This window comes from Grammomys surdaster, unplaced genomic scaffold, assembly GCF_004785775.1.
Source record: "Grammomys surdaster isolate TR1022 unplaced genomic scaffold, NIH_TR_1.0 125985, whole genome shotgun sequence".
Lineage (NCBI taxonomy): Eukaryota > Metazoa > Chordata > Mammalia > Rodentia > Muridae > Grammomys > Grammomys surdaster.
The window spans coordinates 3,981,288-4,002,587 of record NW_021620801.1 but is presented as its reverse complement, the minus strand read 5'-3'; the positions used below and the strand labels follow the sequence as shown (position 1 = coordinate 4,002,587).

The window sequence follows — 21,300 nt, the reverse complement described above, 5'->3', positions numbered from 1 at the left end:
CTGATGCTGAGGAAACAAGGCCTAGGAGACTGGGAACTGTATCTCTCATCCTGGGTCCAGTTGGAGCTTGTCAGATTGGAATGAGCCACAAGCCCTCCTTTACCCTGTAGATGGCGCTAGAACTGTAGTGCACCTCCAGGACTACAGAGGGCGCTCTAGCGGGGCCCCTCTGTCCCGACTTACATTACTCCTCCTTCCGTCTTCCGGTCCCGCCCCTCCGGCAGCTTGCTCACACTGCGCATGCGCCGGTTGGTGGTCAGTGGGGTGATGGCGGCTTCTTCAAGTGGTGAGAAGGAAAAGGAGCGGTTGGGAGGCGTTTCAGGAATGGCAGGCCTTGGCAGTACGCGAGAGCGGCTTCTGTCTGCGCTGGAAGATCTGGAAGTCTTGTCAAGGTAACCGTGGCCTGGGAGCCTGCTCCGGACGTCTCGGCTGTGGGCGCTGACTGGGGTAGGCGGGCTGGGGAGTCTCCGGGTCGCCAATGTAGTGGACGTGGGGTCTACTGCCTTCTGGGGCTTTGGGTAGCATTTCCCCACCAAGAGGACATCTCAGTCACAATGACCTGAAACCCCAAGACAGTCGAAACTTTCGTAGCTCGTAAGAGGGCCAGATACGATCCCCCTCATTCATGGACACTCAACAGACATTTAAAGGACGGCCCCCGCCCCCCGCTTCCGGGGGTGCAAAGTCAAGGGGAGGCTAGATGCCAACACGAAGGAGCCCAGCGTGACGAGGGAGACAAATGTGTAAAACTACTATGGACCAGATTTATAAGGGTTGAGTCGCAGCCTTCTGCAGTCCAGTCCACCGATGGGATTCCTATTCTGGTGGTAGCCTTGTTAGGTGTCTGATAGATAGTTTGTCATCTGAAAGTCTGGAAACGTCATGCAGGACACGGTGGGGTGGCTGGTGTGTGGCCGAGATAGATTAAATTGGATGTCATACTCCACATTGTCCTGATTCTTTCTTTCTTTCTTTTTTTCCTTTCTTTTCTTTCTTTCTTTCTTTCTTTTTTTTTTTGTTTGTTTGTTTTTGTTTTTCTAGACAGGGTTTCTCTGTGTAGCCCTGGCTGTCCTGGAACTCACTCTGTAGACCAGGCTGGGTTCGAACTCAGAAATCCGCCTGCCTCTGCCTCCCAAGTACTGGGATTAAAGGCGTTAAATCTATCTGTTGAACTCTTATCAAGGGAAGGCAGCCATGGCAGTCAGTACCGTCTTACAAGAAAACATAATTTACAAAAACGGCAGCTCTCTTGGCCTGCAGACCCACAGTTCAGTCAGGAGGTTTTCTTGTAAATCACAACTGAGTCTTTGGTGCTCATATACAGTAGTAGCCAGTGAGTGCTGACGTGTTTACAGTCACCTTGAGTGTCCAGCATGTTGGGAGAATGGTGAACACAACAGTCATTTGGGGCAGGGAACAATTAAAACAGTTTCTTTTGTATTTACTTTTACAAGTTTTTAGTTGGTGTGTTATGAAAAGATTTCCATAGATATCCCAGGCTGGCCTGAGTCCTCCCAAATACTGACTTTACAGGCAAGTATCACCATACCCTGATGGTTGTTTTTCTTTTAGGGAACTTATAGAAATGCTTGCAATTTCAAGAAATCAGAAGCTATTACAACTGGAAGAGGAAAACCAGGTAAATGGTTGTATTATTATTATTAAAAATTATCAATGCCAGGCAGTGGTGGCTCACACTTTTAATCCCAGCATTTGGGGGGAAGAGTCCCTGACTTCAAGTGTCTCAGGCAGCTCTCTGACTTCAAGGCCAGTTTGGTCTACAGAGGGAGTTCTAGGACAGCCAGCACAGATAAACCCTATCTTGAAAAAATAAAAAAGATAAGTTAATGTTTGAAAGTTTATATTTATTTGTGTGGGAACAGGATGCTTCTTGAAATCTTTAAATTGATTCACTTTTTTTAAAAGAATTATTTTATGTTTGGGTTTTTCTGAGTGTCTCACTGCCTGTTCTGGGACTCACCCTGTAGACCAGGCTGGTCTCAGACTCACGGCCACTCGCCTGCTTCTGCCTCTCGAGTGCTGAGATTAAAGGCACGTGTCACTGTGCCTGGCACATTGATGTTTTTCTTTATATCACTCATATAACACTGTGCCTGTGAAAGTTCCTCGCCAGACATAGTGGCCCATACCTTAAATCCCAACACTGGAGTGTCCCAGGTAGGTACATCTTTGTGAGTTGAGGTTCTTCATGGTCTATGTACGAATTTATTCCTTTACTTTTAAAAGTTAACCAACAAAACCTTACAAAATGGAGACAAAAACAGTATGTTGGAAGGAAGTTGTTATTACAAACACCTGTATGTTGCTGCTTTAACCCAGTGAAACTTGAAATGAATGGAAATCAAAGACCACATCACTCTTTTTTTGGGGGGGGGAGGTTTCGAGACAGGGTTTCTCTGTGTAGCCCTGGCTGTCCTGGAACTCACTCTGTAGACCAGGCTGGCCTCGAACTCAGAAATACGCCTGCCTCTGCCTCCCAAGTGCTGCCTCCCAAGTGCCGCTGCCCGGCAGACCATATCACTTTTAGAAGCTTTCAATACTGTTCATTCATTCTAATCTGCTCCAGTAGTTGGATGCATTTTAGTTTCTTTTTCTAACTCAGAAACTTCTTTTCCTTTCCCTCCCTATCCCCCCTTCTCTCTCTCTCTCTCTCTCTCTCTCTCTCTCTCTCTCCCTCCCCCTCTCTCCCCCTCTCTCCCCCCCCCTCCTTCTTTCTCTCTCTCTCTCTCTTGCTTTGGAGTGGAGAGTAGTTTTTAAGACAAGATTTCTCTGTGTACATAGCCTTGGCTATCCTGAAACTTGCTTTGGTCACCACAGGATCATAAGAGTAGGTGAGCTGGCCCTGCTCCTTGATGGCTACAGCACTCAGGAGAGTGGGCACTGCACCTCACCAGGACAGCACAGTAGCGCTGGCCATGGGTGAGCCACCCCCGAGCAGGCCCTGCCATTCTTCTGCCATGAGGTGTCCTGGCTGTTGGAGGAATGTCCCTCTCCCCTTGCCCTTTAACCTACAGTAGCTGAGAGAGCTGGCCCCGCCCCTTGTCTGTTGTGAGGTGGTGTGGGTGCAGGGGTGATGCCCTCCCCCTCCTCCCCTGCCATCTGCGGTAATCTGGAGAGCCAGCCCCAAGAGCATGCATACAGGAGACCTAGCCTTGTCCACTCCTAGCTGTAGCGCTCCACCTGAGCTGGAGCTAGCCCTGAGGGTGTGAAAGAAGGAGAGCTGGCCCAGGCCTTTGAAGGCGGCAGCACTTGGGGGAGTTGTGCCCAGTACCTTGACTGGGCAGCACAGTGGAGTTGGCTCTGGAGGAGTGTGTTTGGCTCTGGAGGAGTGTGTGCAGGTGACCCGGCCCCAAGGGTATATGCGATGGCAGGAGAGCTGACCCTGGCTCCTACGGATGGTGGCACTGGGTGGCCTATTGGGAGCAGTGCTGAAGAGCCTCCTGATAGTGCAGATATGGGAGAGCTGGCAGGCTGAGCAGCTCAGCTACCACCCAGGCCCAGATCCAGTGCTCTGAGTTGGCCCACCCCAAAATAGATATCGTCTGTGAACATTTGGGATGCATAAAAGGGCCAGCCCTGCTGATCCAAAGCCGCAGGGTCTCCATGACACAGGACAACAGCAGGATAACTGGGAGGAGGCCCAATGAGGATCCAATATAGATGGTGTCACAGAAGCCAGAGACCTCAAACCAGACCAGTGACCTCCACTGTGGGTGAGGGGAAGTTACAGTGAGAACCTCAGCACCATTTCTCCAGCTTCTTCATATCACACGGCAATAGTTTTTTTAAAAAATTTTTATTGATCTTTGTGTTCAACAGGGCCACTCATCTCTGTCTCCTCAATATCTGCCCTTTGCCTTGCAACCTCCAACCAAAATTAAATAAAATACAAATTTTAACACCTTGAAATATTCTTAATCAGCACTCCACTTGTGGTTATTTTGGGAAGCCGTCTTTTTTTGTTGTTGGTTTTTTTGAGACAGGATTTCTCTGTGTAGCCCTGGCTGTCCTGGAACTCACTCTGTAGACCAGGCTGGCTTTGAACTCAGAAATCCACTTGCCTCTGCCTCCCAAGTGCTGGAGTTAAAGGCGTGTGCCACCACCGCTCGGCATGGGAAACAGTCTTAATAGTAAGAATTGCCATTCATTCTGCTCCTCTTCCATGAAGAACAAATCTTTCAGCAGTAGTGCCTTGCCAAATTTCACATTTATTCATCTTCCAAGAATAAAATTTTTAAATTTATCCTTAAACATTTCAAGGTGTTAGAATTTATAAACCTAGCCAATTGAAGTATAGATTCTTTGTCTCCTGGTGGTAGCCTTGATAATCCTGTTGTCTGATGGAATCAACTGTTATTTGACAGGTCTTGGAGTTGCTAATTCACCGAGATGGGGACTTTCAAGAACTAATGAAATTAGCACTTAATCAGGGAAAAGTCCACCACGAAATGCAGGCTTTAGAGAAAGAAGTGGAGAAGAGAGACAGTGATATTCAGCAGCTGCAGAAACAACTGAAAGAGGCAGAGCAAATCCTGGTGAGTTGAAGGGGGAAAATGCTGTCATTTTAAAGATTGTTTTTTATTATTTAACTTTATGTGTATCAGTGTTTTGCCTGAGAATGTACTCATGTATATCACATGTATGTCTGATGCACAGAGGCCAGAAGAGGGCATCAGATCCCCGGAACTGGAATTACAGATGGGTTACAGATGGTTTTGTGAGCCACGGTGTGGGTGTTGGAATCAAACCTGCGTCCTTTGGAAGAGCAGCCAATGCTCTTAACCACTGAACTACCTTTCTAGCCCCCCACCCCTTTCAGTTGGCAAGATAGGGCTTTACTCTATAGCCAACTGTGACCTCAAACTTGGTAGCTGTCCTCCTGCCTCAGCTTCCTTAGTGCTGGGATTGCAGGTATGAACCACCAGGCCCAGACAAGTTTCAAAGCAACATCCTAGCATGGTTCAATGACACCCCCCTCCCCATTTATTTTCAGATAGCCTATATTACTTTTGAGCTATATATTTTATTTAAATGTTTTAAATTATAGAAATAGGAAGAGAGTTGTATTTTGACCTAATTAAAGTTTGATATAAGTAATCAAAATGTCTAGCTTATGAAATATTATGAAATTAGTACAATAAATATGCACTAGTTTCACAGAGTATTTAAAATTTCATTAATGTTTGCTTCTTCATCTTAAGTTAGTGAGTTGTCCATCAAGGCTCTATAGTAAGTGTTCCTTGTTCTCTACTATTTAAAACATTTATTTCCATTTATAAAGTAAAATATTTTATGTGCATGTATTTTGTCCATAAGAAGGAACTGTCACAGGTAATACTTTGGGGTTTTTGTTTCAATTTTTAAGTAAATGCTTTTAAAAATTATTTTTTTCTAGTGAAAGTAATATTTACCAGAAAGTACAGAAAAGTAGAAAAAGGAAAATTTGCCTTTGTCTCACAGTAGCGCAATCCACATTTGGTCTTGTTGTCTGTCTGTCTAGACAGGCCTGGTGTGTTCTAGTTCCAACACACTTTCTACTTGCAGCCCTCATCTTCTCTCCTCCTCTTCCTCCTCCTCCTCCTCTTCCTCTTCCTCCTCCTCCTCCTCCTCCTCCTCCTCTTCCTCCTCCTCCTCCTCCTCCTCCTCCTCCTCCTCCCACCCTGATCCCCCCAGAACCCTTCCACCTCCTGTATTCCCTCCCTGCACTTCCATGGATTTCTAATGGGAGACTGAGTGGTGAATACATTTCCTTCATTAAATATAATTGATATCTAATATAATATAAATGATATTAAGTGATGCTTCAGAAGATCACTGATAAATTTCAGGGATTTCCAAGTCTTGTATATTGTTTCTGTAGGTGAGTAACCTTGTGTATCTAAAAACCGTGCTTGATATAGTTAAGGATAATTTGTATTTTAAATTTGTTCAAATTAGGCAACAGCAGTTTACCAGGCAAAGGAGAAACTCAAGTCAATAGAGAAAGCAAGAAAAGGTTGGTACATGGGAGGGCTGGCTGATTTCAATACAAGGCTGTGTCTTAGGATGCTGATAAGGACTGGGGAGATGGTGCAGTGGGTAAAAAGCTTGTTCATGTGATCCCTAGAACCCACATAAAGCTATGTATGTGCCCACACTCACATGTTTTCACACATACATGCATACATTCTCTCGTGTGTACACGAAAATAAAAAAAAAAATTGGTGGATAAAACTACTACAGTCAGGCTGTTGGAAGGATGCCCAGTAGTTACTGTAGTGTGTGATGTGTTCTTGCATTGTAGTTGGCATCCTGAAGAGGGTACACGAATCTCACAACTCTCCTTTAGTTTATAACCAATAATAGAAGGGGGTTTGTGCTTTTTACTTACATGTATAGTGAAGACATGGTTTACAAAACTGTTGAGAGAAAGAGAAGCGGGATTTAAGTCATATCTTGAAGGATGGGCAGAGACAATGATAGGAACCACACAACTGAACTGTGAAGGGAACACTGGAGTCAGAGACCGTCAGCTAGTACACTGTTCCTGCTGCCTCTGCCCACTTTAAAAGCCTTACATGTTCTGGTTGGTATTTATACCAAGTGAAATCACAGCTGTTTCGCTTTAATACTCTGTGCATTTGGTTTACATTTAACCATTTCTCCATCTCTGACTTGTTCTCTGCTTGCCAGTGTGGAATCTACTTTCTGATTGTTACATTCGAGAAAACAGCTATTCTCTGAGAGATGAGTGGGCTTCTGTAGCAAGAAGCAAGTCTCTAGGAGAGGTGGCTGAGTCCATTGGTCAGGACTGGTTAGAAATCCATAGTGAAATGGGTCTAAAGTGTATAGAATGCAAAGCTATCCCCGTTCCTCAGAGGTAACTGCTCTCAGTGTTTGGTGCACAGTCCGTTTAGAGCCTTTTCCTTGGTAGTCACACAGAGGATGCAGACTGTTGGGCTAGCAGCTTGGATGTTTCTGGAATGAAAAGCTCTCCCCTTGGTTTACTGTTTCTCACTGTAGCATTGAGAAGAACTCTGCACTTGATGGCAGCTAGTAATTGAGATTACTGAGCATTATCATGCTGGCCTTAAATTTATGTTAGCTGACTTTGCCGAATGGATATCTTGGTTTTTTTGTTTAGAAGTATATTTATAACAGTTTTGGTGTATATACAGGTGTTTGGGAGGATAGATGGCTGAGATGATACTATTTCCTGATAGTTTGAAATTAAATATGGTGTGTGGCTGTGATGTATGCTCTTCTACACTTATGTTCAGTGGTCTGAACTATTCTATTTTTTTCAACTCAGGCGCTATCTCCTCTGAAGAAATCATTAAATATGCACACAGGATTAGTGCAAGCAATGCTGTATGTGCTCCACTGACTTGGGTTCCAGGTAACAATGCTTCTTACATCAGATGAATGTAGGTTTGAAAGTACTAGGGTATCTAAATAATCATCTAAAATAGCATCTGCTAACAAAGGTATTTTTCTTCAGTGTTGTAAGTGATGCCATTTGTTACCCTCTTTACCCTTTTACTTTACCCTTTTACCCTTACTGTGTAGCCCTGGCTGTCCTGGAACTCACTTTATAGACCAGGCTGGCCTGGGAAGGGAAGTCAGAGTTCTGCCTTACTCTGCCTTAAAGGTATGTGCCACCGTGCCCAGCTTGAGAACTTTAACTGTAACTTCAGGCAAGGCATGGTAGTACATACTATAAAGGCAGGATTGCAGGTTTGAGGCTCACAAAGTACTTGAGTCATTTAGTGTGAGCCAAGGACAGCTAATTCTTTTTTTTTATTATTATTTTTTTATTTTTATTTTATTTTATTTTTATTTTTTTTAATTAAATTTCTTTTTTTTTTTTTGAACATGAAATGCTTTTTTATAGCATGTTTTACAAGGGGAGGGGGTAAGAGGGGCCAGGAGGTGGAAAAGTACAAAATCTTCTTGGCCTGTGCCTTGAAACATGTCATGGTCTATACGGTACACTGCCTTGAATTATGATCTACCTGCTGTTCTTCAGAAGATATGGTACACTGCTTGAGTTATGGTCTCCCTGCTATTCTTAAGATGATATGGTACTCTGCTTTGAGTCTATCTGCAGTTGCTAAGCAGGATCTTGCAGTTGCCAAGCTTCAGAGGACATTGTGCAGGTGGGGAAAGGTAGGGGGTGAGGGTAAGGGCGAGGGTCCTGGCTTCTGGCATCTCCCCCTTCTCTGTTTAGTTAGAGAAGGCATCTTATGATCAATCCCAACTATGTGAATTTTGAATTTGGATTTCTAATTATGGGGGGTCTTAGACAAGTTCACAACCCCAAAACACTGATGTGAGACGAGTCACATCGATGGTCGAAGGCTTTAGGCTGTCGACGATGGGCAACGTCAAGGGACTCCGATGTGAGTGAAAGGAGGGTGAGAGCCCTGTCTTAGGCCATGTAGGCTGCACCCACTCCCAGCACCACGCACTCCTTTTCGGCTGCATTGGGTGGGCCCCTGGGAAGTGGACCTACAATAATCCCGTCATTAGGCTAACTCACAGCCATCCTAGTCCCTTGTAAATGTTCAAGTTACCAACCATTTGTCAGTTTGGGGTGTAATATTGTCATAAAGGAAGGCTCCCCAATGTTAGTGGCCATATCAAGGGCGGCCTTGGTTTAGGAAAATGCCAATTTTTGTTGTGGTGATCAAGAGGCCAAGCTCTCTAGCGAGAGAAACGAGGGCAAAGCCAGGCATACCAGGAACCCTTCTGGAGGGCGTGGAAGTCTAGCGGTCGACCGTAGGGGGAGGCAGGGGAGCTGGCAGCTGTGTCAGTCTCCTGCGGAGTCACTTCTGGATCCTCTTCAATTTTCGGCTGATGGTAATGAACTTCAACCGTCTTCTTGATGGCAGCATCAACCTGGTTCCTTGGATGACAGGTTGCGGGCGACGATCTCTGTCTCGCTCAATCTTGATGTTGTGCACACATCCTCTCAATGAGGGTCCGTCCAGAGGGGTCCGTGCCTCGAGCCCCACGTCTGGGTGCCACTTGACCCGACCAGCAGGTCCTAGTTATTTGTGGGGGCGAGGAGGACTGCAACCTGCTATTCTTCAGAAGATATGGTACACTGCTTGAGTTATGGTCTCCCTGCTATTCTTCAGATGATATGGTACACTGCTTTCAGTCTATCTGCAGTTGCCAAGCAGGATCTTGCAGTTGCCAAGCTTCAGGGAACCTTGTGCAGGTGGGAAAAGGTAGGGGGTGAGGGTAAGGGCGAGGATCCTGGCTTCTGGCCCATCTGGATTAGAACTTCTAATAGCAGGCATCACGGGTGATTCATTTTTACCTGGAAAGAAAAAAGAAGGGGATTCTCAGGGAGATTTCTCTTCCCTGGATGTAAATTGTTATTCATCGTATTTATGGTTGGGCCTGGCTTTGTGAGAGTATCTATTTTTTTCATTAATACTTGTGGTTGCCGGTTAGCTGTGCCTTCTGTGGTATTGGACAGCCATATCAGTCCTCGGCTCCATAAGGGAACTGGGTCTGGGGCATTCCCTTTACGGGTATGAGGGTCCTTCCCCATATCTGTGGCAAAGTTTTGTTGGTCTTGGTGGTGCCCAAGGTCACCAACATGGTCAGCAAGAGATTTGCCATGAGCTTTCAGCTTTAGAGAGAGAAAAGTGAACAAGGCATGATGGAGAGTATTTCAGGGGGACTCCTTCTGAGGGGGTACCGTTCCCCCTCTTTTGTTTTTAAAGCCAATTTTTCAGAGTTCTTGTAAAATCAGGGCAGAAGCACCAACAGTTGCTCCTTCCATACTCAGAGAGTCATGAAGACCTTATTTAAGGATATATAAATCTATATTAATAATCTTTTGTCAAAGGACTGTTATAGCACCGCTGACAACTAATCAGACTATATAATATATCAATTAGTAATAGCTTCTTCTACTTTTTGTGAGATTACCTCTCTTCTGTCAGTTAACTGTTGAGGAAGTTAGGGTTTACCTCTCTCTTGAGAATATTGAACAGAGATTTAAGTTCTTTTGTGGAGAGCTTAAAATAGGATCTTAGCCAATTTGCAACTCCTAGAAACTTTTGAAATTAATTTAAAATAAGTAAACTCCCTTTTTTTAAAAATCCTTTATCTGTGTGGGTTTTTTATTGGATATTATACGTATTTACCTTTCAATGTTATCTCCTTTCTCATTCTCCCCCAAGATCCCTTATACCATACCCCCTCCTCCTAATTTTTGTGAGGGTGTGCTCCAAACATCCTCCCAGTCCCATCTCCCTGCTCTCGAATTCCCACACAGTAGGGGATCCAAACTTTCGGGGACCTTGGCCCTCCACTTTCACTGAAGTCTAACAAGGCCATCCTCAATTCCCTATACAGGTGCGTGAGTCCCTCCCTTTGTGCTCTCTGGTTTAGACTTTGGGAGTTCTGGTTGAAGCTTTTGATACTCCTTCTAGAAAGGATCAACGCATTCATACTTTGGTCTTCCTTCTTCTATGTGAGTTTTATGTGGTCTATATGTAGATTCTTAGACATTGTGAGCTTTTGGGCTAATATCCACTTATCAGTGAGTGCATACCATGTATGTTCTTTTGAGATTGGGTCATCTCACTCAAGATGATATTTTCCAGCTCCATCCATTTGCCTAGGAATTTTGTGAACTGATTGTTCTTAATAGCTGAGTAGTACTCCATTGTATAAATGCACCACATTTTCTGGATCCATTCTTCAGGACAGCTAGTTCGTGAAGAGCATGTAAATACGTCTTAAGGCCTGAGGTAAGAGCTGTCTTTATTGTTTAGGAGACCCTCGGAGGCCATACCCAACTGATTTAGAGATGAGAAGTGGATTGTTGGGTCAGATGAACAATCCTTCCACCAGTGGTGTGAATGGTCATCTCCCGGGGGATGCCCTTGCAGCAGGTAGACTGCCAGGTAATGCTAACTGGACGGGAGTTTTCAAGCAGACCAAGGATTTTCAGAGGTGCCCGTGACATCAAGATCTGTTTCACAGGTTTCCTGCCAGTTTATTGTTCTGTGCTTGCTTCATCCAAAGACCCTGCCGTGGTGCAGAGGACACTGACCTAAGCCCCTCTGTCCCTCATGTGTGTCTGTCTCCTGCCCCTCCCCAAGCCTGGCCTTCCTATCGTGACCACTCTGAAGAGCATCTTTGCAGTCGTGAGGCATGCTCCCCAGATAGAATTAGCACATTTTGTGGGTGCTGTGTTTTAATGAGAAGGAACCTCTCTAAGGAGAGGAGATTGAGTGGGGGCTCTGCTGTCTGAAGCCCATTCTAGCTCTCACTGGGTGTTAAAGTGTGGGTGTGGGGATCTGCTTGTTTGTGTTTAGCACTGTGCATCCCTAACCTTGTTAGATCTTTGGGACTACAAGGTAGGTGTTGGGAAAATAGAATTAAGGTACTTGCATAAAGGGAGGGATTGGGTAGATTGATCACAAGTAGAACTAATCCCATGTGCTTCTTTTCCCCAGATGTCCTTGCTCCACAGTACCCATGGCAGTCAAATGACATGTCTGTGAACATGCTACCACCAAATCACAGCAGTGACTTTCTGTTGGAGCCTCCTGGGCACAACAAAGAAAATGAAGATGATGTTGAGGTTATGTCAACAGATTCTTCAAGCAGCAGTAGTGACTCTGACTGAGAAAGGCATGGCGTGCACAGAATCCAATGCCACAGAGTTCTCTCAGGGGAAAATGAAAAGCATAGGCCCCTAAGGAGCCCACTAAAAATCGAAGTGGGTTTTCTTCCTATAGCCAGAAGCCCTGGTTTTCTGTTACACAAATGTTTGAGGATTAGTCAGAGTTAGAGTTGTGTTTGGTGTGTACATAGCAGCCATGGAATGAGACTGAAGGAGAACTCAGACAACAGTAACAACAGTACTTAGCAAGGGCACTGAGCCAGGTGTGGTGCCTCATACCTGTAGTCCCAGCACCTGTGAGGCTGAGGGATTGCCGTCAGTGTCGGGTGGCCTTGAGCTACAGAATAAGCTGATCCAGCAGGATAGCAGAGCAAAGAACAGAGGCAATGGAGCTCTGTGAGTGGTATTTCAAAAAGTGCTCACTTGAAAGTGAAGTCTCCTGCTGTTACAGTGACAGAACTGTCAATATTTATATGTGATAAATACTGTAATTTGTGTAAATAAACTTGGTTTTGTTTGTATTCTTTAATTTTTTCAATTTTTAAACAGTATATATTTTAAATTAAAGTACACCTTCAGTGTAGGAATGAAATATTTATCTAGCTGAATTTAAGCTGGGCAGTGGTGGTGCTTGCTTTTAATTTAGGCACTCAGGAAGCAGAGGTAGGCAGATCTGAGTTTGAGGCCACCTTTGTCTACAAAGTAAGTTCCAGGAGTACAGAGAAACCCTGTCTAGAAAAAAAAATCCAGATGTATTTTATAATATTCAAATAATCTGGTATATATGAGAATATATATGAAAAAATGACTATCTTAACTAGTATTCACAAGTCTTTGAGATCATTAAATTAAAACTGAAAGCATTTGTTAAAATCCCATACTATACAGACACACATGTACATAGGGTATGGAAGGTTGTAGAATAGAAGGCCACTATCTCATGCCATCACCTTGACTCCTTGTAACTTTTTTCTCATCTTTTGTGGGTCTCCCTGCTTATATAAGATACCCAGGCTAGTCTGGGACTTGCAGTCACCTGCCTTTGCCTCTTAACTGTAGTTTCTCAAAAACAGTTATTTTTAACTTTTTAGCTACCTAGTAGTTACGATGTGTCTAAGATGTTTATATAAATATCAGTTTTCGATAAGTATTACTGCAAACGTCATAAAACATAAAAGTGAACTTAGCCTTCTACTCTTGAGTACCAATTAACATTTTGAAATAGATTCTCGTTAAAACCCCACATCTTCCAGGCATGGTGGCACGTGCCCCAGTACCCATGTGGCAGAGGCTGGCAGATGGTGATGCTGGGTCCTAAGGACAAGCAGCAGGCGCTCTTAACCGATGAACCACCTCCCTAGAGTCAGAAGCTTAAGGACCATACATTTATCATACTTGAACACAAACATTTGACAAATACATAGGTATAAGTAAGAGAAGATGGGATTTATAAATAGATATACAGCACATTGTAATTTTGAAAATTTTAGCAGACATCACAGTAAGGTATTTTAACAGCAAACCACAAATGTTAAGAGATGTCAGTTCACAGAAGTGAGCTTATAAAAGAAAGATGAACTGTGTGGGCTAGTGCACTCAGAACCCCTTTGGGTGTCATTTTTTTCTATAGTGTTTTTGTAATTTTTTTAATCTTGTAGATGACTGAACCAAGCCTAGCAGGCGCTTGCTCTACTGCTGAGCTAAATGTCCAGCTCCCCCTTAGGTTTGGATGCCTTTATAAAACTTTAAAAATCAGATTGTATTTTGTAAGCATCTATGAAATAATATTTAACACTAGAGATTTAAAATTAGGAAAGTTTATTGATCATATAATAAAGATCAAATACATGTTAACACAGTTTTTATAAACTATCCAGCGAGAAAGTCATTTTATATTTTGGCAAATCTCTTCAATGTCTGACCTGACAGAAGGGAGCTGGCTTCCCTAACTGCCTTTGATTCGGTCTGTTATGGCAGTTGCCTGTCATGTGTAAAGCCCTAAGTTCAACCCCTAGTACCAAAGCAGCAACCCAGGAAACTAATGATGCACCAGCCACTTGAAGAACTACTGTGCACACTTAAAAGGGATATAGGGCCAGGCAGTGGTGGCACACGCCTTTAATCTCAGCACTTGGGAGGCAGAGGCAGGCGGATTTCTGAGTTTGAGAGTTCGAGGTTAGCCTGGTCTACAGAGTGAGTTCCAGGACAGCCAGGGCTACACAGAGAAACCCTGTCTCAAAAAACCAAAAACAAAACAAAAAAGGGATATAGCTTGAATCAGCATTAGGGCAGCCAAGGCAGGATTGGAAGTTCAAGGTTATCCTCAGCTACAAAGTGAACTGGAAGCCAGCCTGAGGTATATGAGACTCAATAAGTGAAGAAATTAGTGACAGCTGACCCTTTTAAAAATATCTCTGGGCTGTGCAGGTACAGCTCTCTTCAATCATCTGCCTGGGCTGTGCATGGGAGGTGTGGCCTGCACTCCCCAACTATCTTCATTGGTTTTGCCCTGGTCAAAAATTAGCCCATGTGAAACAGGAATACTGGGTAAAGAACAGGACCCACAATAAAGGATAAAGGGCTCACGTGGCACCTGTGCAGGACAGAGGTGGCATCGGTGAAAATCCACCTTATATAAAGAGCTCAGCAGGGGCCTGTGCAGCAGAAGGGCCAGTGACTGCCCAGTAACAGAAACTACATCAGCCAGAAAATGATGCTATGCCTGACCAAAGAAAGATGAGGGCACATGCAATCCAAGCCTGGACGCGGATCAGGATGAATGGGCTGGTCAGAAGCTTTAGCTGTTAACGTTAGCTAAGCATGATGTGGTCCTTAGGCCAAGAACATGATTCTCTTAAACCCGAAGTCCCCTCTTAAGCCAGAATAGGTTAAAAACCAAATCACCCTCAGCTTTCACAGCAGACAACAGGCAATGCTGTTCTGTGAGACATTTCACTGTTCAATCTCTTACAGTATAATTTTACAATTTGCTAGAGGGAGAAAGCAGCCAACCAACCTTTGGCTGTGATGTTCTGGAAAGTTCTAGACCTCGGGAAATCCCCCACAGTAGGTGACTCAATGCACTGCTCTATTTAATTCCAACATACACGGACCCCAATCTCAGGCCGTGAAAGGGCGACGCAGAGGACCTGTCAGATAGTAGGATGCACAGTTAGTGTCATATTTATCAGGGGGTCTCGGGCAGAAACGAGGAGAATACAGCTTACTGCTTGTTATAAGCTCTCTAGTTACACGAGTTGTCATTTAAAAATTCTTTTCAAGTGGCTAGGAGTGAAAAGGGAAACCATCAGCCATGATGAATTTTGCAGTAGGCACAAGGCTTTTGAACTTAAATGGCTGTATTTGAGTTCTGACCTCTGAACTAGCACAAGGCAATCTATCACGCTCGCCTTCATGTAGCTGACAACAGTCCCTATGCAGCAGTGCAGATAACCACAAGCTCCTTACACATCTTACTCTGTCTCAAGGACAAGTCATCTGTACATCCCAGGAAGAGTTTCTTAAGGTTCTTGAATTACACCAGGGGACTGCAAATAAACTGGTGACCACATGGCTCTATGGATAAAATTGAATTGTCCTGGAACAGAACTTTTCATTTACTGAAGATTTCTTTTTTAAATCAAGGAATCTTCTTGGTCCTTTCAAGGTGCTTTCCTCGGTATCCTTCCAGGTGGTTTAGGTCTTCTTTAAATGGATCATAACCTTGCTCTTTTAGACAACGGAGAGCCCAGAAAAGCTGGTCTAAGGGAGGAAATTCTTCCCAAGGAATCCACTCCCAACCTAGAAGAGAAAGACAATCAGTACCCAGAGATGGCAGAAAGCAAGGGGCTTGCATTTGTTGAACTAAATTATATATTCAGAAAGACATTACCTGAATTTACAAGTGACTTCTCACTATTCAAACGAACAGTGATGTCTGGCCTAGCTTGGCTGTACAAATAAAACCCACATTGAGAACAAAGAGCTGGGGAAGAGAAAGGTGATGGAGGAACACTGGATTGTTTCTTTGACTCTTGTTTCTTTGTTTGAGACAGAGTCTTAAGTACCAAAGCATTCAGTCTTTACCTGAACCCATCTGATCTGTCTACTGTTCACAGATGAGGAAAAACAGCCCACCATTAAGTAACTTGGCCAAGGTCACAGAGAACTGTTAGATCCAAACTGGACCCCCCAAATGGGGCCACTGGCTTTGTCTAAATTATATTACAGGCTGGATTCCAACCAGGTATGCAGAAGGACTGCTGGAAGATAAACACAAGCCTAAAGTCATCATTCCTCCAAAGCTTGTGAAGTGGTTTCTGCCAGGAAGAGCCTCCATTTATTTGCCTTATGTCTCTACAGCTCGGCGAGGGCAGCATCTAGCTACGCATTAACACATATCGCAGTCGTGAAGCTAGCGAGCACCTACTCCCCAACAACCTACCCCACTCGGCTTACAGGCTTCCTCCCATCACAGACGAGTTCTTTAAAACTGCCAAGGCTTTCCCACCTTTCACTAGTCTGTGTTGTGCGTTTCGAGTCCCAGATAAGATACCCATAGCATCTTTCAATTTCTCCAAATGAGCCTTTCTTTCTAACAGTAGAGTGGTCCAGTTTGGTGGTTTCGCTGTGCCCTCAATCACAAAGGCCATGTAAGGAACACAGATAGTCTGTATCGTACGTCCCTCAGGATCTACATATTCTCCCATCTCTACATACTCTCTGCACTGCTGTAACAGGACAGCCTGCAGATATTCATTTCACATAGTTCTGCAGGTTGGAAGTCTAAGATCAAGATGTTGGCAAGACATGATGTCTGGTAATGACCTATTTCCTGGATCATGGGATAGCCATACTCCCTCTGTACCCTCATACGGAGGAAGTGGAGAGGATCTCTGGGGTTTCTTTCATGTGAGCACTACTTCCATTTGTAGGCTGTATTGCTTCAATATGCAGTGCTCCATGTAGTCTTGTGGTACAGTGGATCCCAGCCACTGCTGCTGCTGCTAATTTGGGAGGTAATGGGAACTTTATAGGGTACACTGTGGACTTTATGGACTGTGTACAGTGTCAAGGAGATGTGCCCCTCTGAAGACTTCCCCTTTCTCACTCTGCCTCCGCCTGCTGTGAGGTAAGGAGGTGAGAAGCCTCTATACAGCTCCTCCAGGACACTCCCTCCCACTAAGGGCCCAGAATCAACAAAGCCCAGGTCTGTGGGCTAGAACTTAGGAAACCAGAGCTAAAGGGATCTTCTTCCCTTTGTGTTGCTAATGCTGGGTGTTTTGTCACAGCAAGTCCCAAAGGTCCCTCTTCTGTCACCATCACCCCAAGATTGGAATTTCAACATGGATTTCTGTTTTCTCTTTTTTGAGACTGTATCTCTCTATGCAGCCCTAGCTAGCCCGGAATGTTCTATATAAACCAGGGTGCCCTCAAACTCCCAGGGATCTTTCTGTCTCTCCCCACTACCACCAAGAGCTGGGATTAAAGTCGCCACTCTTAGCTCCAACACAGGGATTTTTGAGGGCACAGACAGAAAGAGAATCCAGTTCTCTTCATATGGCAATGCTACTCTGACACTGCGTCTCTGAAGAACAGCACAGTATTCCACCTGAGTCTCTTACTTTCATTCTTTTCAGGTTCCATATTCCTCGGCTCTGAATCACCAGTCATGTCCACCTCTCCTTTCATTAATATGGTGACATAATGGTAATTCTCTTCCTCAACAAAAGAATTTACCACTGAGGCAAAGCGCACATTTTTCAGGTGAAGTCCAGCCTCTTCCCAGGTTTCCCTCTGAGCACATTCTTCCCAGGTCTCACTGGAAAAAGAAACACAGCATGCTCAGTGTATGGGTGAGGTGAGATTCCTGGTTGGAAAGTTATGGTATAAAGTAAAAGCAACAGTAATTAGTTTATGCCTTAAAATGATTTTAAAAACCCTTCCATCTTGACATTTATGTATATTCTATATTTAGTGATTTGAAGACCCAAAGAGCTTTATGTTAGACAAAAATTAACATTTAACCACCAGCACTAATTCCCAGGCCTGGAGCTAGACTTAGGCAGCTAGGGAGCAGTTCAGTGTGTCAGGTAAGAACCCAGCCTTTCTCTGGGTAGTGGAGTACACGCCTTTAATTCCAGGACTTTGGAGGCAGAGGCTGGTGGATCTCTGTGAGATTGAGGCCAGACTAGTCTACAGAGGGAATTCCAGTACATCTAAGACTATACAGAGAAATCCTGTCTCAAACCAGCCCCCCCCCAAAAAAAACCCCAAACAAAAACAAACAAAAACCTAACAACAACAACAACAACAAAAAACCAGCCCACCATGACCACCAACAAAATCCAGGCTTTTGTGTCAACTGCACCCAGGGAAAAGGGAAACATTAACTTTCTTACGGGGTTGTTGTCTTCCTCATGCTTCAAAATTCCAGTTTAAGCCTCAAAATTGAGGCCATTAGGCAACAGAGAAGGATGTGATCAGTGTTAAGGGGCTTGTGATGCTTGTACTTCAGGCCACATAGGAAGTACAGGTTACCTTCTAGAGGAGGGAAGCTGTCAGCTTGGTAGAGTAACGTTTCCCTTCTCTATATGGATTCACCTCCAGTGAATCATTCATGCCGTAATCCCAACACTCAGGAAGCTGAGGCAGGCAGATCTCTAGCTCTTATAAATAAATAAATCTATTAGATAATAGTGACCCAGATAATTACGGATATTAGGAAGTCTAGGATTTCCTTTTAAATAGTCTACAAAATCAATAATGGTGCTTGTTAGATAAGAAGTAGGAAGGCTTGAAGCTTTGTCTTCTAAGTGTTTTATAACACTCCATTATTTTATATGACTATACATTACTAAAGGAAACCACACCGGATCTGGGAGATTATCTTATTTTAAGCCACACTCTCGGATTAGAACACATTTTTGAGCTGAGCCAAGTTTTCTTCACGATTGCATAGAAACTGACTTAGCTACTCTACCCCCTTTGTGGGACTGACACATCCACCGCGTAGAAGCGGCGGGGCCAGTCTTTGTTTGTTTGTTTGTTTGTTTTTCGAGACAGGGTTTCTCTGTGTAGCCCTGGCTGTCCTGGAACTCACTCTGTAGACCAGGCTGGCCTCGAACTCAGAAATCCGCCTGCCTCTGCCTCCCAAGTGCTGGGATTAAAGGCATTTGCCACCACCGCCCGGCGGGGCCAGTCTTACAAAACTCCAATTTATCTAAATCTCACGGGGGAAAGGGAGGAATCCCAGTTTTTCATAAACACCCACTTTATCTGTAAGCCCTAAGAAATACAAACGACTTCCACCTGCAGCCAGCAGAGGGCAGAGCGAGGACTTATGGGACCCGGGTCCTGGAACAGCGCTCCCTCCTGGCTGGATCCCGGAGGACACCGGGGCCATAGAGAACACACGGAACTCAACTGCGCACTGAAGCGCGTCACACGGACCGATAATGGCATGCGGACTAGTGCTATTCCCCGAGACTTCCGCTTCCCCGAGGTCGTCCTGCTCACCCGAATTCCAAATGACCCCCAGGAAGCTGGAAACTGCCGGCTCCAAACGACCCTTTCCTTTTCCCCAGTAGGACGCAGCGAGGATGCTCGCAGCTCAGCACCACCACGCCGACCCCAACTCCTGGCCGCCGCCTCGGCTCCGCGTTAGCGGCCATAGCGCTTGGCTGACCCCGGAAGTGACGTTGAACTCCGCATGAGCCTTCAAGCTGTAAGGGAACCGGCTGGAGTCTCCAATTGCTTGTGTGAGTGTTGTGTCTCAGAAATCAGGTGTCGCCTGGTGGATAGATCGTGCAGAACAACCCATATAAATAAATGAATTAAGAATACTCAAAGATGATTTGGAGAAGCAAATGAGTCTAATAAGTTCCGCTAGGATACATTCTAATTTTAGAGAAAAACAAATTATACTAGATAAAAATATACACCTATTAAAACAGAAATATGAAAAAGAAAAACTTGGGGAAATCAACTGTAACAAGTTTGACCTCTTAAATCTTTGGATGGGTGGGTTTATTTTAAAAGTATTAATTTATTTCTACTAATGTGTGCGTAATTTTAGAAATTCAATAGTACAAACCCTGCCCCCTTCCAAGAACACTGTCCCCTTTAGTGCCGCTTCAAGAGACAGCTTTAACTTTTGAAATGTTAGTTTTTATATTTCCACATATATTTCTAAGTGTATACTTATTTTATATCCTAAGTAATTGTCTTAGTGAAGGCTTTCATTGCTGTGAAGAGACACCATGAACAAGGCAACTCTTACAAGGGACAACATTTAATTGGGGCTGGCTTGCAGGTTCAGAGGTTCAGTCCATTATCATCATGGCAGCATCCAGGCAGTCACAGCACTAGAGGAGCTGAGAGTTCTACATCTTGTTCCAAAGTCAAACAGGAAAAGACTGGTTTCCAGGCAGCTAGGAGAAGGGTCTCAAAGCCCACTCCACAGTGACACACTTCCTCCAACAAGGCCACACCTACTCCAACAAGACCACACCCACTCCAAGGCCACACCTCCTAATAATGCCACTCCCTGGGCCAAGCATATTCAAACCATCATAGTAACCCATCAGAAAGTTGAAATATCCATTGGGTTTGCTTAGCAAAGTCCTAAGTTTTGCCAGTCAACAAATGTGCAAATGAATAGACAGTTTAAAATGAGAGGCACAAATATAACTACTCCGTTGGGGAATTGCAAACCCAAACTACTTTGAGATACCACCTCATCCCAGTCAGAATGGCTATCATCAAGTGATCTGACAACAAGTGTTGGAAAGGTTGTGGAGAGAGGAACCCTTACTCAATGTTGGTGGGGAGCAAACTAACACAGACATTATGGAAATAAGTGTGGTGGTTTCTCAAAAAATTGAATATACACCCTCTTCCTAACTTACTGGAAGACAATCTCTCTTGGCTGCAATTGGATCGAGATGCAGAACTCTCAGCTCCTTCTTTAGCACCATGTCCGCCTGAACACTACCAAGTTTCCTGCCATGATGTTAATGGACTGAACCTCTGAATCTGTGAGCCAACCCCTATTAAATATCATCCTTTATAAGAGTTGCCTTGGTCATGGTGTGTCCTCACAACAATGGAAACCCTAAATGAGGCAATATATAACATGAATTCTATTCAGCTCTAAAGAAAAAGGAAATTTAAATTTTTGCATAAAAAGATGGAAGGACTTGGAATGTATAACATTAAGCAAGGCCACACGATCTCAGAAAGAAATAATCTCTGCATGTTCTTCCTTATGTGTGGATTGTAGCCTTACTATATCTGTATATTTATAAACAAATTACATTGAGGGACAGTTACAGACAAGTGAAGGGGTGACGAGGAAGGACTGAGTGAAAGTAAAGGACCCAGAAGGTATAAAAGAGAAAATAAGGTTAGTTACTTTTCTAGTTCTATCCCGTCATGGTTTCCGAGGTTTTTGATGGTAGATAAGTACATTCGATGGTGAAGGTGTAAAATTGAACATGAAACTCCCTGGCTTCAGAATTGCTGCTCTGGCAGTACAGGGGCTCGCTGAGCTGTTACTCTGACTGTACAGGGCCTCGCTGAGCTGTTGCTCTGACAGTACAGGGGCTCGCTGAGCTGTTGCTCTGACAGTACAGGGGCTCGCT

General features: G+C 44.3%; 2 protein-coding genes across 2 annotated transcripts; one reads left to right on the top strand and one right to left on the bottom strand.

Moving 5' to 3' along the window:
* Positions 1–253: 253 nt before the first annotated feature.
* Med4 (mediator complex subunit 4) lies at positions 254–12,178 on the top strand. Its single transcript, XM_028754259.1, has 7 exons — positions 254–392; positions 1,573–1,639; positions 4,386–4,556; positions 5,959–6,016; positions 7,313–7,399; positions 10,800–10,931; positions 11,487–12,178. Exons 1-7 carry the CDS (start codon positions 268–270, stop codon positions 11,657–11,659), a joined length of 813 nt encoding a protein of 270 aa, XP_028610092.1. The 5' UTR covers positions 254–267; the 3' UTR covers positions 11,660–12,178.
* A 1,279-nt stretch (positions 12,179–13,457) lies between these two features.
* Nudt15 (nudix hydrolase 15) lies at positions 13,458–19,329 on the bottom strand. The gene is made up of 3 exons (XM_028754267.1): positions 19,175–19,329; positions 17,281–17,477; positions 13,458–15,457 (listed from the first exon to the last, which is right to left on the bottom strand). Exons 1-3 carry the CDS (start codon positions 19,327–19,329, stop codon positions 15,297–15,299), a joined length of 513 nt encoding a protein of 170 aa, XP_028610100.1. The 3' UTR covers positions 13,458–15,296.
* Between the last annotated feature and the right edge of the window lie 1,971 nt (positions 19,330–21,300).